Source organism: Candoia aspera, chromosome 2, assembly GCF_035149785.1.
Source record: "Candoia aspera isolate rCanAsp1 chromosome 2, rCanAsp1.hap2, whole genome shotgun sequence".
Lineage (NCBI taxonomy): Eukaryota > Metazoa > Chordata > Lepidosauria > Squamata > Boidae > Candoia > Candoia aspera.
This window is the reverse complement of record NC_086154.1, coordinates 110,411,583-110,426,912: the sequence shown is the minus strand read 5'-3', so window position 1 is coordinate 110,426,912 and position 15,330 is coordinate 110,411,583. Positions and strand designations below refer to the sequence as shown.

General features: G+C 41.1%; 1 protein-coding gene across 1 annotated transcript; it reads right to left on the bottom strand.

The window, feature by feature from the left end:
- Positions 1 to 277: 277 nt before the first annotated feature.
- USH1G (USH1 protein network component sans) lies at positions 278 to 11,474 on the bottom strand. Its single transcript, XM_063296523.1, has 2 exons — positions 11,311 to 11,474; positions 278 to 1,523 (listed from the first exon to the last, which is right to left on the bottom strand). Exons 1-2 carry the CDS (start codon positions 11,472 to 11,474, stop codon positions 278 to 280), a joined length of 1,410 nt encoding a protein of 469 aa, XP_063152593.1.
- Between the last annotated feature and the right edge of the window lie 3,856 nt (positions 11,475 to 15,330).

Below are 15,330 nucleotides of genomic sequence, written 5' to 3'. Positions count from 1 at the left end.
AGAATCCCGAACTAAGAAAGCTGCAGAACATTACATCAATATATTGAGCACCTCCATTCTTATGTATTTATCACATAGCTACTGAAACATTTATACAGACTCCTTTTTATCATTCAGATTCTATCAATTAGGTTGGCAAGCTAATTCTAACACCATGATCTACTAAAGCACTCATACTTATATGAGGTGTGTGTAAGAAGTACCCTTCTAAGTTATGCTCATCACATGTTGAAGAACTGAGGGCACCCACAAGTACGAAGTTTAGTAGTTCTATTGCTTACAGATCTGTGTCTTCTATGACATCAGGGTTGTCCAAAGTCTGTTTCCTTCTTTGAACAGCATCCAGAATCTTTTTCCTGGGTCCCAGTGGAACATTGATACTTTTCAGATCATTGTCAGAACACAACATAAGAGCTTCCAGATCTATTTTCTCCTTCTTAAGGATAGAAATAAACTCAAACATATTTAAAGAAGCCAGGAAGGTCTCCAGAGGGCTAGTGTCAGGTTCAATATCATCATCCAGACCCAGTTCCACTTCATCCCAGGGCAGGTCCTCCAGATTCCTCTCCTGCAGGCTGTTGGCACTGCCAATACTGTCATTAAGACTTGGCGAGCATTGTAGGTGGCTGTGAAGCTTAACACTCATCCTATCTATGTTACCTTCCCCCAAAATACTGGGATCATTTTGACCAATCCCAAATAGTCCACTACTAACATAGTTCCTCCGGAAAACCATGGTGCCAAGTCCAGGACGATTGAATAACGAGTCATGACCAGAATCAGTACTGACCTCAGAATGGGTGGAGTCCATGTGCAAACCTGGATCACTTATGGCCCGGGAGACAGTATCTTCATCAGACAGAAACATATCCCTAACATTTCTCCGGGTCCATTCCTTTGGGCTAACGTAGGTTCCTTGTTTCACAAACATGACATCGTTGCCCAGCTGTAAGCCAGACAAGGACCTCACACTTTTCCTCCCATCCTCATAAATTTTGAATGTCCCATCCACCTGTTTCTTTTTCTCTAGCTTTTTCTGGATTTTTGTCTTGCCCTTGGCTGTGCCCTGTATGGTGGCCTGAGAATATGGCAAGGAAGTCATCATGGACATGTGTTGAAGTCTCCTGCTCAAAGTGCTACTGGAGTAGCTGGAAAAACTCATTGTGTCTGAATGGTCAGACATCTCTTTCTTGTATTGCTTCTCCATCCTTTCGTGGTGCTTTTTCTGCATCTTTACACAATCCTTAATACGCTTCTCTGCATCCTTAAAGGCTTTGTCCTTCAGCTTGCTCACCAGCTTAGGGTTGAGACTGCTTTGCTTGGCAGCAATGGAGTCCAAGTAACGCACACACTCCATGTGACCCTTCATTGCTGCCATGTCCAGTGGTGTGTGGTAGTCATTGTCCAGACACCAGATATTGGCCCCAAAAGACACTAGGAAGGAGAGGCAATTCAGGTGGCCATTGGCTGCTGCCAGATGAAGAGGTGTGTTCCCCCAGATATCACATTTGTCTGGATCGCCCCTAAAATGATGTGGGAAACAGATAGTAAGTTTTCAGAGAGGTCTGTAACTCTCATTTGTAGATGTTCTTTCAGACTTACAGAAATACATAAACCAATTTTCCCTAACTTGGTCATTCTCTAGCTGTGTGAACTTCAGTTCCCATTCTCTGGGAGTTAAAGTCCACACCTCTGGAGAACACCCAGTTTGGAGAAGACTGGCATACACAAGTCTTCCCCTACTTTGTGCCCTCTAGCTGTGTTAGGAGATCCACTCTCAAAATATTTAGTCAGTTGCCATCCTGGCTGATAATTCTGAGTTTTCGTCCCATCTGTTGGGGAAGGCTAGCAAATACAAATAATTTATATTATTTTTATTCACTGGTACTACTTCATCATACTTATACTATTAAACTATTAGAGTATTTTTCAAGCATTCTTTGAAGAAGGAAGGCCTGGCTTGTTTAAATGGTACCCAACAGTAACATTTATAATGTATTTTTATAAACCGAGGAGTGTATATGCAAGAAGAGAGAAATACCCTATACATTGCAGGTTTGAACAGACAGCAGTGCACACGTAGCTGTTGTGATGAGTCAACTGGCATAATTCAACCTTTCTCAGCAAGGAATTCTCAGAATTGCAGTTCAAGACATCTAAAAATAAAGATATTGTGCCCACTCTGAACCTAGATGTGTATTTTAACACAACCCCACTTTTCTTCATTCAAAACACATACTATGGGTCCACCAGTCACTCCACCCTCTAGACATTGTAGGAGAGCTATGGTAGAGTACGGGAGCCAAAAATCAGGAGTCTGATAGCCCCTTTTCAGACTAACAAATCATATTAAAAAGCATAAGCTTTTTTTCCCCAAGAATATCTCCTTCCACATATCTTGCATTGTTGATCTGAAAGCTTCTAGGGGAAGGGGAGGGAAAGATTTCCTATGTAGGAACACTAAACATATTCGGGAAGGGAAGGTTTTGGAAGCATGGTCTGCAAACTTTCACATTTGTTACTTTCTCTTTTTTATATCTAAATTCTTCTATTACTTTATCATTCTCAACTCTTGACAAAGAGCTGGTGGAGAAAAAGATGAATCTATGGAGTAGAACAGCAAGTGATCCCTGATTTCCTTAGCTGGATCCCCAGAGAAGACATCCAAAATCTTTCTCTTTTCTCTCTCCTCTGCCATACTTTACTTGGAACTCCTTTCTTGCTCATCTAGTGGGGATTCTTCTTTCTTTCTGTGCTAGGATAGGAATCATCATCAGCAAGGCATAATTTAATTTCTTCAGCCATTCTGAGTGCTAGAAAGAGGGTAAAGGATTGCAGAAGCCAAACAATAATCGTGCAAGTCTCAATCTATCAGGATTCTCACCCCAAGAAAGCACAATCTTCCCTTCTCACACCTCTTTCGTTTTCAATTCCAGAACTCCAAAGTAAGCTAACAATTCACACATGCTTAGAATTGAGTTTCAAGAGGCAGCAAAGATGAAGTCTCTTTGCTTAACTCCCTTCTCTACCCAGGATCCATCATTATGTGACCAGATGAACCCTTAGGGAAGTCAACCTTTGGGGTGGGGGAGGCACAGAGGCCTCCCACTAGATGACAAGATAGTTACCAGTTAGGGATGGTCAAATCAAGCCTTCTAGATAAAGAAGTATACTCTGCCCTGCAAAAATGATGCTTGGCAACATTTAAATTTAGTTCCTTTGTTTTATTTTATATTCTGCTCTTTCAAAAGCTCAAGGTAACATACTTGACCCACTTCCAGCTCCCTATTTTATGCTTTTTCACTAAGGTCAGAAAGACTCAGTTCAAGGTCTCCCTCAACCTTAAATTTCCTCAACGTCTTTTCTACACAGCCTGCTTGAAAAGATCGTTTTGCAGGTAAGATGGGAAAGAGAAAGAGAACTAAGTTAGATGCTCTTGGAGAAAAGCATGGTATTGGTAGAGTCAGAATGAGGTTTTTGCAGTACTTCTCAGCTGCTTTGAATTTTATAAGACAAGGCAGGAGGCATATTCTACTTTCTTAGTGTGGATATTTGGGCAGCCTCCCAGTGTTAACAAGTGCTAAAGGGACTGTGCCATACATTCTGAGCATTTTGCCACAAATCTTGACATCTCAAACACATCAGTGGCATTTTTAACTCACTGATAATGTGGGGAAAGCAAAGACCCACAAGAAGTGAAGTTGTCAAACAAGAGAATGTGGGAACAGGGTTTCTTTTGGTTGGTGGCTGCTCTGCTGGGAAGACCCACTTAGGACCTGCAACAAGTTCATTTGGGCTGTTTGCTTAGCCCACCCTCTTTCCTTCACCTTGATACTGACCTATCAGTAGTGGGAAATTGAGGGAAAATATCAATATTTGATGAATTGCAGGCAATGAATAAATTATTGATGGTATGTGGTTAAAGAGACAGTGAAACTGCATTACAAAACGTAAAAGCACAGTGAGAATGAGATAGAAAAACAGAAGCCTCTTTTGCAGGAAAAGACAACTTTTGTTGATTTTGGCAGTATTGATCCTTATAGTATTGGGTGTTGTTCTTAGCTGTGGAAGGGAAAAAAAACCTTACAAATATAGTTCCTCTGCAGCCTTCCACATACCATATTAAGCATATCATGCCATGATAGTCTTTTGAACTTGGAATTCACTAAAATTAAGCTGGAAAATTACCAGCCATTTGACCATTTAGATCAGTGTTTCTCAACCTCCGGAACTTTAAGATGTGTGGACTTCAACTCCCAGAATTCCCCAGCCAGCAGGGCTGGCTGGGGAATTTTGGGAGTTGAAGTCCACACATCTTAAAGTTCCGGAGGTTGAGAAACACTGATTTAGATTCATGCATAACTATTTGCTCACTATATTGAGCACATCTTTGCATAAGAACAAATAAGGATACCATGGTCGGTGAAATACAGGGCAGTTATTTATTTGACCATAAACATTGACTTCTTGACCTGTGTGCTCAAATATCCTATGAGGGACCTTAGAGTCACAATAAATGCAAACAAAATGAAAAGAAACATACACATTTGTGCCATGTGCCTCAACTGATCGTGTTTGGATGCTGATTTTGTTTGGGTGCTTCTTAATTCTATTTAATTCTTAATCCTATCAGCCTCAAAATGATGAGAATAGGCAGGGAATACCCTGAGCCAGTTAGTGTTCCCTCCAGCCACCAGGAGGAAATACAAAAACCATCATTCAGTCAGTGCCCTGTATCTTGAGTTATGGCAGCTCCTGGAATTATTGAAGTCCTGTCACCCCTGCTCCACAGGGGTGAAAGAGGAAAAAAAAACAAATTGCTAACCAATCCCCACTTCTGTTGACTTCAGTATCTGCTGCATGCATTTGCCAGTCCATTGTTTAAAAAAATATATCAGCTGCTGGTACTAAGGGACAGCTGCCTGCCATCAAGACATCATTTTTCTTGCATAGAAATTCCCATTAAAGCTGGGATGATGGCATGGCCCTGTGCTTCCAGTCAGAAGCTTTTCCCAGTAGCTAAAACCATGGTTGTAGGTTGTTATAGAGCAGGGTTTCTCAGCCAGGGTTCCATGGAACCCCAGGGTTCCATGAGAGGTCACTAGGGGTTCCCTGGGAGATCACAATTTATTTTAAAAATTATTTCCAATTTGGGCAACTTCACATTAAAGATGTAAGTTTCATTCTTTGTTTTTAGTTTAAGAACACTGTTAATGCCTGTAATACAGGCCTACCCATGAAACGAATATAATAATTTTGTAACTCCTGGCCTACGTTTGAGCCTGAATGTGCAGGGGTTCCCTGAGGCCTGAAAAACATTTCAAGGGTCCTTCCAGGGTCAACAGGTTCGGAAAGGCTGTTGTAGAGTGCTTACATTTGTGGAGTGGGTTGGGGGAGGCTCATTTAAGCCCAGAGATTGAGAGGCAGAATAAGGAAATAGCTGGGTGCTCCCGGCCTAAATCAGCAGAGAAAATCAAGCTGAGCAATTTTTAGACAGTAGATTGTGAAACTGACCAGAAAGTAACTAGAGGAGTTCACTGTAGGACTAGACTAGACTTCACTGTAACCATATATCTGAACCTGCTCTTAAGTCTATAGAGAGCTCTGTGGAGAGCATCCTAGAGGCAGGATGAGAAAATGGGAAAACAGCCCACCCCAACCCCCATGGACTCCAGCTGCTGAAAGAGAATGACACAGGAATACAATGGTGGGCTGCCAGTGCCAGTTCTGCATAAATACTGCATTTGGAGGGCCCCTTTCTTGAGATCCTACTTTTGCAGGAAAAAAAATTCCACTTAATATCACTACTTATTATTTAACTCTGTTAAATCACGCAGGCAACACTGAACAAATTACATGTACAATGCCATTCCATAGTACAGGGATCATAAACCAGTAGATTCCCTTCCCCGCTCCCATTTTACAGAAGTATAACCCCCTGTATTCCTTGCTGCTGACCAGGTTGATCAGGGCTACTGGGAGCTGTAGTGCACTGGTCCCCTCACCTTGTGCTTCATAATCCACTGAAGGCTATCCAAACAACTGTAGTGTTTATGCCAGAAAAAACCCAAATGGCATCATATGTAAATAGTTAACACACAAAGATTTGCTACCCTTAATAAAACCTCAGCATCTACTGCCTAAGCAGGAAGGCTGCCTCACCTATCTGAAGAAAGATTTCTCTGCTTCTTTGAGATATTATCAGACTATTCCTTGAGACAGAGTGCTGTTTGTTTTTTTCCCTTCAATATGTACTTCTTTGGCGGAAATCACTCTTCAGTGAGCTGAGAAGAAGCGTAATTAATATTTGCTTCTGAATTAGAATTTGAGTCTTGGATAATGAAAGGGAGAGCTTATTGGTTTCTTCCCATCCAGAAGAATTTTCAAATGCAAGGCAACACCATAATTGGGACAAGTTTCAGTGTTACATGGTGGATCACGGTTTCTTTCATTCTGACCTAGGACAAGGTTGGTATTATCCACTTACACAACCTCCATCACTGTCTGGTATAATGATATGCGGCATTCAAGCATCACACCATGATGCGTGGGCAAGGGGAATACAGAAAACAGAGACCAAATTAGTCCCATACGGTTAAGGGAGTGGTAGAGGAAGCAACCTTCAGATCACCTTCCCACTTATTTCAGATCCTCATTTCTAGAGAAGATCTAATAGACTCAACTAGTATATCAAGTTAAGAAAAACATAATTATGTGCAATTATTACATTGCAAAACAGACTGAAGCAGGAATCAGCAAGTATTGGGAAACAATGGGAAAATCCTGTTGTAAGGTTGACCTATACTACACTGGCATATGTACCAGTCAATACAATAATAAAAGTATTATAGCAATAAAGCATGTGCTACTTTGTTAAGGTCAAAGTATTTTGCAGTGCTGAATTAATAATGTGATCATTTCCCATGATTATTTTAAAAAATATTTTGGATAAATTAACAAATGGCTTATAGTGAGTCTCAACATTACCTTCTCTCATACTCGCTAATCTTTTCATTTGTTACCAGAGATAACATGATACAATCCAGTAAATTAGGCCATGGTTGTTTCTATACATGGTATCTAAATAACACAAGTATTTGGAATCAACTATTTTTTTTTCCTTTCAGCACTCTTATGCCTTAGCAGATAGGAATTCAACAGATGTTACTTTTTCAAACCTGTTCGTTCACTGCCCAGAGTCACTTCTGGTGAGATGGGCAGCTATATAAATTTGATTGATAAATAATTTTTTTAAAAACCACCAAAAGAGGGGAAAATAACATTTGTTGAATGTCTGTATTACCATTACAGTACATGCACATGCTGTCAGAACAGTGATTTTTTTTTTAGATTAGCCATAATCAATGTTATAGGCTACAGTGACTGAAATCATTTTAATACTCTTTCATCTTGCTTACTTTAAATCCATTTCTGTACATTCATTTGACTTTGCATACCAAGGTCTCCTGGCATATATTGATACATAAAGTTAGAAACAGACCCAATTCCCCAATTTTCAAACACGTGGATTTTGTAGAAAAAATAATGGGGTTGTGCAGTTCTTCACATTCAGTCACAAAAGGTACTTTGGAGTGTACATTGGTGCAAAGACAGCACCTGTTGCAATGCTTAAGAGCAGCCATATTGTTTCCTGGGCAGCAGCAAAAGACAGTAATGTCATCCTGAGAAAAGATGCAGCTGCTGTAAAGAGTTGCAAAGCAGTGTTATGTTCATGTTCTCACCAACCCTAAGCATCTTCTCCAAATTATTTCTTAATTGCAACACAGTCCTAAAAAAAAAAATTCTTCTGTGATTCTCACATGTCATTGTTGCCCTTTTTTCTTACACAGAAGAAGCTGTACATAAGGAGTAGAAATGCCTGTGTGTAACATACGCCAAATCTAACTCCCAGTCCTGTCTGTAACAGGGTACTGTACATCCTATCTCAGGAGTGTCTATGATATATTATCTATACATCAGTATCACTTGCGCCTTTGTCCTTTCACTCATCTCTTCCCATCATTGTTTAATCTTCCTTTGCCTGCAATAGGGATGTACCACAGATTTCATCCCAGGGTTTTGCAAATGAAGCTGTAGAAATTCAAAAAGAGCAAACGAAGCTGTAGAAATTCAAATGCAGTACATATTCTCAGAATTAGACAACTTGCATCCCATGACATATTTGACAGATTATATCTGAAGTATATCCCTTTAGAATAAAGAGAACCTCCTACTTCTCTTTTTCTTTCTCGTTCTCACTTTCTCTCAGGAATAACACTATAAGACCAGAAGAGCCCCCACTTTGTGAGAGAATGAGGTTGCCAAAACAGCAGACTGCCTTTTCTCTGTCTCATCTCCTGAAACCCTTCCTAATCATAAGCTTTGACATCTCCCATCACAGACACCCCACTGAAGAGGCTGTCAAAGGCCTGCAGTGAGGAACAATGATCTTGTGGCAGCAAATGCTGACTCACCTCCCTTTTTCCAGCCTTCACATTAATTCTGCTCTTTCCCCTGGTTAGAGTACAGATGGGAGGAGGAGAGATGCCTTTCATCTAACTAATGAACTAGGCAGAACCCTGCCTCCCTCTAGTGCCTGTACTGGATGAAAAACTGTGAATTTTACATACACAAACCATCCATCTGTTATATATGACAAGAATATTGCCTCCTTATTCCTTACCTGGCGGTTAAGGGCTATGAATATTACATTTCAGCCACCATGATCAAAGTACATAACAGGAGAGGTAAAAGCTGAGGCCCTTCCCTCACTGCTGAACTGAAGTGCAATCCATCCATTCTTGAACTGGTAAAGAAGTATTCCAGCATGAAATCTGCTGCCCTTATTGCCAACCTACCCTGTTTCTATTGCTTTGCTTCAACTCACTGATGAAGGGTGGCAAAACCTGACGTATTTTGCATACCTTGAGGCTGCCCTTGGATGGTGGCAGAATACCAGGGAACATATTCCTTCAATAATGCTATAGCTAAGTCCATCTCGCTCATAGGCCGGGAATGAGATGGAGGCAACATCATGGGAACCATGGCAGAAAAATGATGTGGCCAGGATATGTTTGTGCTGTGGTTAGGTACAAGTGCAGATACGGCCTTGGACAAGAAGCCAGAGTGACAGATCCATGTGGCTTCTCACTAGGTCTGTGCCCACAGTATTAAAATAATAATAATAAAGGCAGGATATAAATAAATAAATAAATAAATAAATAACAGCTGCTTAATTTTGACTCAGAAAAATCCCCAGAAATTTTACAAATGTTAAAAGCGCTCTGAATGATTGGGCCCACAACTCTCTTTACCACAGAGTTATATAAATTTCATCTTTGCCAACACAGAAAATGGAACTGTTGTTAATTAGAAGGGGGAACACTGATTGATTTTGAACGTCAATGCTTTGGCTGTTCTTAGGGCAGTAAATCCTTCTCCCTCTCTCTTGCAAATTCTTTGCTTATTTCAATTAAGTTCCTGTGTGTATTTCTTCTGCCCCTGATAAAACACAGCCAATGATGGAAGGTTCTTTTAAAACATCAGGACTATCTATCATTTCCTAATAAGATTCTTCGCCAAAAGGGCAGGAGCATTTTTAGTACTATATCCTTCAACAGACAGCAAGCCCTTTTTTTCAGTTCATTAAACACTTGCTGGGCTGCAAGGAAGATTCTTTGCTGGGAATATTTACTCCCACTTGTATGCACTAAGAGCGTCTTTCTACAGAAACCAACTGTTAAGCCTTTTACGTCATGGCAGAATTATATGGATTTCTGAGTTTCCACCTCATCCTACAGCTTTTGGCAGTGTTTTTTAAGCAAGGGATGTGATTTCCAGGAAGAAGGGGAAAGTACTGGTTTACCCAGTTGTGGCACCTAGAGAGAATTGTTATTTGGTTCAATTCAGTACATGCATATTTAAGAGCCAATGGTTCTGAATTCAGCAGAACTCAGAAATACAAGAACACAAGAAAGTGTATCAATGAAAAAACAAGGGACATAGGGCATGCACATCAGAGAGAGTTGTCATACTTGGCACTGGAGAAACATCTACTCCTTATAAGCATGTGTGTTATAATATCAGTCATGAAAATAAAATTTAAAAAAACCTCAGTGTGAGGGCCCTTACTGTTTCCATTTATTTATATGTATCTTTTAATTGTGAAATCACAGGTTTAAAATGCCTTGTGAAGTTCTTATTTTGTCTACCAAATTTGGGGCCCAACAATGCCACTGCAATATATTGTAGAAATGGAAGTAGCTCGAAAGGGTTCCACCAAGAAATGGGATCCACCACTCACCGGTTGGCCTTAGGCAAGCCCTGATTTCTTCCACTAGTTCATCTATTAAATGGGAAGGAGACCAGCTGTATTGCAGAGAAGTATTACTGTAGCATAATAAGTAACCCAGCTCCTTTACCTCTTATAAAGCTCAGCTTTTGGGCCCTACCTCAGGAAGAACAACCTAAGAACTGCCTCCAATAACTCTGTTCCCTTCCTCAGAATTTTCTCCTCCCTTCCCTTCTCTTTCTGTAATTAATATCATCACTGATTGTATCAAAGAAAATAACTGCATAAATCCAAACTGGCTTTGATCACAACTATTTGACAATCCTAATCGCCCACTACCTTCAATGGATGTTGGAAAGAAGATGCATAAGATGGATTTCTGCACTGAGCAGGGGATTGGAATAGATGATCTTTAAAATCCCTTCCAACCCTGACTTTCGATGATTCTATGAAATATTTCTTCGAACTGTAATGAAAATGAATGCTCAGAGAATCGGATAGTTTCTTCCCCGCAGTGAAGATATGCTTCTCTTCAGCCAATACATGACCAACCAAAAGAGGCCCGGTGGGGTCCACCCCATCCAAATTTTCAGTAAACTCAAGGGGTGGGAGTACTGGAGCTCCTCACAAGAAATCTGGGAGTGAAGGAGACCATTCTACAGCAATGTCAGCATAACCCTCAGCAAAACATTCAGCTGTTAAAAGCTGGGATGGGGTGAGGAGGAGAAATATCAAAGGAATGGATCCAAGTCAGAATCCGTTTCTGCTTTCCAAATGCCTTGAGACAGATTTTGTCAATACATCTAAAACTTCATAGATTGACACATCCTGAAACCCTGCCCTTCCCCAACAGCGTTGAACCCAGGGCATCTCACCAGCCACTACATACAGATGGAAGCTGGAGTTCCCTCAGTGGCCTGCAAGTGTCAGTGGAGTCACTATCCAGAAGGAAGGGATAAACCTTTCCCCCTAGGCCTGGGTGGAAAGCAAAATGGAACAGTGCAAAACACCAGACTTACCCTCTGCTAACTATCAGCCTTAAGGCATCCAAGTTGCCATGGTAGGCGGCCCACAGGGTTGGGGTCATGCCATCTTCGTCAGGGGAATTTAAGTCCTTCTTGGTGGCTTCCTTCAGCAGGTCCAGATAGCCGTCCCTGGCTGCACGATGGTACTGGTCATTCATGGTGTAGCTTTAAAGCCTGCCCATGTCACTGGGAGGGTAAACGAACGGCACAGAGATGGCAACAGAGTTCTAGGAAAGCAGCTGTCAAGAGAGGAGGGAGCTCCGTTGCCAGGATACTTGAGATTCCCTGCCCGGAGAGGGCAGGAACTCCTCATATTTGCTGTGGATTCCCCTGGGTCCTAAAAATTCCTGGCTTTACTTTAGCTAGCCCCTCGCAGAAGACTCTCCTCCTTTGGCGCTTGCCTGGTGGGAAGATACGCTTGGGAATGCGGCCAGGTTTGCCTTCTCTGCCCAAGTTGGGAGAGAGGCAAAAATTACCATTTGCTTTGGAAACCTTGGCTTAAACTAGCAATGCAACAGCTGCTAAATCAAAAGTGTACCACTTCAGAATACGGGGAATTATTCAGCCTTGGGGTTCATGTTTTATTACAGAGTTACTCTGCCTCATTCGAAGAATCCTGGCAGGGTGAGTGGCAATGTTCAGAAGTTATGCCCTTCTACATGGAACCTCCCCATGCTTACTCACCAATTTTTCCATCCATTTTATTTTTAGGGGGAATGAGTAAAAAGAGAGACACACAATCATTACACAGTCACTTTAGACTCCACCCTCAAGCTCCCTTATCCCTATCTAGTTCCCACTGCTGGCCAATAATATTTGTTTGTTTGTTTTTGTGCCTTTGAGTCAGAGTTGACTTCTGCCAGCTGCCTGGACAAGCCCCTTGGCAGTTCTCTTGGCAAGGTTTTTCAGAAGTGGTTTGCCCTTGCCTCCTTCCTAGGGCTGAGAGAGAGTGACTGGCCCAAGGTCACCCAGCTGGCTTCTCATCCAAGGTGGGACTAGAACTCACGGTCTCCTAGTTTCTAGTGGTCAAGACATGGCCTCCCAGTATCTTGGCCACTAGACCAAACTGGCTTTCTGGCCAGCAAAAGATTAAATATATGCCAGACCAGGCTTATGAAGTCATTTAGAGAATGGATCAAGGTGACAGCCTGACACTGGGCACTCCACTGCACCAGCATGGGTGAGCTCATCTCCAACAGATGCATGGCAGGCCACCGTCTTTGCACAGGAGCTACTAAGTGCAGCCTAATCTGTGGTAGCATGTAATACATCGATTATAACCTAGGGTTATAATAGACATACAAACAGAGGACATGTCTGCATGGAGCTATAATCTATATTTCATGGGTACGTGTGGAACGCAGATCCTTTCTCAGTCACAGCTTTGCAGTGAGTTCAGATAAAGTAAGACACTTAAGTGTATCAGCTCTGACATATGAAGTTTCTCTTCCCTCACATTGATATAAATCTGTCTAAAAAGAAAAAGAATCAGCCAGCATGTAATTGCTATCAGAGATTTCATTTATTAAACAACAACAAACCTGGACTTGACAGTAAGGGATAAAGATACTGTTAAGCCAAGCTTGACTCCTGTTGATTACCTAGATGCATCCATGCAGCTTTCTTGGAACAATATGGACATGGTTTGCTTTCTTTGAAGATTCTGTTGTTGTAGACTTCTCAGTCTAGCCTACAACCACATGATCTCCCATCCAGGTATTAACCAGGCCCAATCCTGCTTAGCTTTTGAGCTTAGACAAGATTGGGCAGATGCATCTAATTTAACAGACCAGATGCTGCCAGGTATTTACTATTTAGTCGCCTCCAGTTAATCTTCATTTTTCTGGGCATCCAAGACATATTTGTTGCATTCATGTGCTATTTTTTGTGTGTATGCATGTATGTGTGCCTTCAAGTCAATGTTGACTCCTGGTGACTGCCAGGACTAGTCCTTGCAGTTTTCTTGGCAAGATTTCACAAGTGGTTTGCCCTTGCCTTCTTTCTACAGCTGAGAGAGGGTGACTGGCCCAAGGTCACCCAGCTGGCTTTGTGCCTAAGGCAGGACTAGAACTCATGGTCTCCTGGTTTCTAGCTCAGTACCTTAACCACTACACCAAAGTTGCTCTCATTCATGTGCTATAGTCTGTGCATTTTAAATACCAAACAGTGAACTGAATTCCACACTGGTAATCTTATCCAATGGACCAAATTCAGTCTCTTTCCCCTTTTCCCCACTGCCCCATCCCTATGAATTTAAATTTTACACACATCTGATGAAATCAGCTGTAACCCAAGGCCCTTGAATGCCAAGGCCCTTTTGGGAAATATTTGGTCCTCTAGTGCCATCTGTTGTTGGAGAATCAGAAAGAGTCTGATAGTACTTTTTCAGACCACAGTAATATATTTTATTAGCATAAGTTTTCCCTGGGTTACAACTGATTTCATCAGATGTGTGTAAAATGTAAATCCTTGGGATGGGGCAGTGGGGAAAAGGGGAAGAGACTGAATGGTTATAAATGACAGTTCATTGGATTAGATTACCAGTACATCATCAATTAATGATTGTATTTAAAATCCTTTATGTTTATTGAGACTTCTTGAGATAGCCTGAAACCTATTGATATATGTAAGCTCAGCTGTCTCATGCTTAGTTGTGCTGGAATAATCTTTTTTGCCCCAAAACTGCTATTTTGAGATCTATAAGGGAATGTTGTGGGTGGTTAAAATGTTCTGCTCCAGTTGGAGAATAAAATTCATAGGAAACCTTAAAATCCAAACTCCACAACTAAGTAACAGCACACAAAAAATGCAAACTTGACTCTTGTAGTATTTTGGCTTGTCCTAATATTTTCTTAGCAAACTATTTATTTAGAGGACTTTTTCCTCATGGTTGTTTTTAATATCATCAATTTATTTATTAATTATTTATTAATTAAATTTATATCACCGCCCATCTCCCCCAATGGGGAACTCTGCCAGAAGCACCATTTCTTCCAGCCTTTTTGAGTTAATGATGTGTTAAAGACTAGCTAATGGAGCTTGTAATTTTTTTTAAATTTTCCCCTTTAAGATAAAGAGGTGTTATGGCATTGACTAATGAACAATACTGTTCCTGACCTTTGCTGTAAAAATAACAGTCTTCCAAGTAATCTAAGATGTGAAATTCTGACAAAAAGAAACAGATCCCTGGCCACACTGGCCTTTCAAATGAAATATCTTACATTTACTTCATAACTGTAAATGTTCCTCGCACTGTAAAAGAATAGAGGTAAGGCAATCTCTTTTTCAACAGTGCCTCTTTAACAACAGTGCACATTAGCAGGTGATTACCATCACCATCTCAAAAAGCTTCAGTTGCTGATTGGCACAGATCAAATTTTAATTGGCTGGGAATCTTACAGGCTTCAAAATATCGCTGAACTACAGCTTCCAGCCTTTCTCACCATTGGCTGTGTGGCCTGAGACTGCTGGGAGAGGTAGTTTAGTAGCATTCTGAAGGCTATAAGCTCCCCCGGAGAGGAGGCAGTAAGCTGGGCCTTTTCCTCTAATAAATATAAGCATCTTTCCCAATGCCCACTTTTGTCACTTTTCTGGGCTTACTGTTAGAAACATCTGTGCTAACCTGGAATTTATATCCTTCTTAGATTTACTTTCTGCCTTTTCTGCAAGAATTCAGGTCTGTTTCCCTATGCAGCTTTCCCATTGCACTTCCTTCTTGGAATAAATATGTAAGGTAGGTTAGGCTAAGAGCTGGTGACTGGCCAAAGGTTTCTCTGGGAGCCTTGTGTCCAAGTAGGAACTTGAATCCAGATCTCTTTAATCTAGATTGTAATCATTAGATCACAATAGCCCTAGATTAGCTGGGATGTGGTTTATTAAATTACCTAAATTCACATAATACTTGAACGCACTAATTATGCAATCATATTTTAGCCTAGAGTGTTATTCAAATACAGCTAATGGCTATTTGGGGATGAAGATGTTGCCTTAAAAACTAGCTGTCTTTAAATTTGG

Bases quoted from the DNA above. Each gene is read 5' to 3' on its own strand.
- USH1G (XM_063296523.1), bottom strand. From the start codon at position 11,474: ATGAATGACCAGTACCATCGTGCAGCCAGGGACGGCTATCTGGACCTG. The intron at 1,524-11,310 runs GTAAGTCTGGTG...ACATCATTTTAG, and splicing joins AGGCTGATAGTTAGCAGAGG to GGGCGATCCAGACAAATGTG.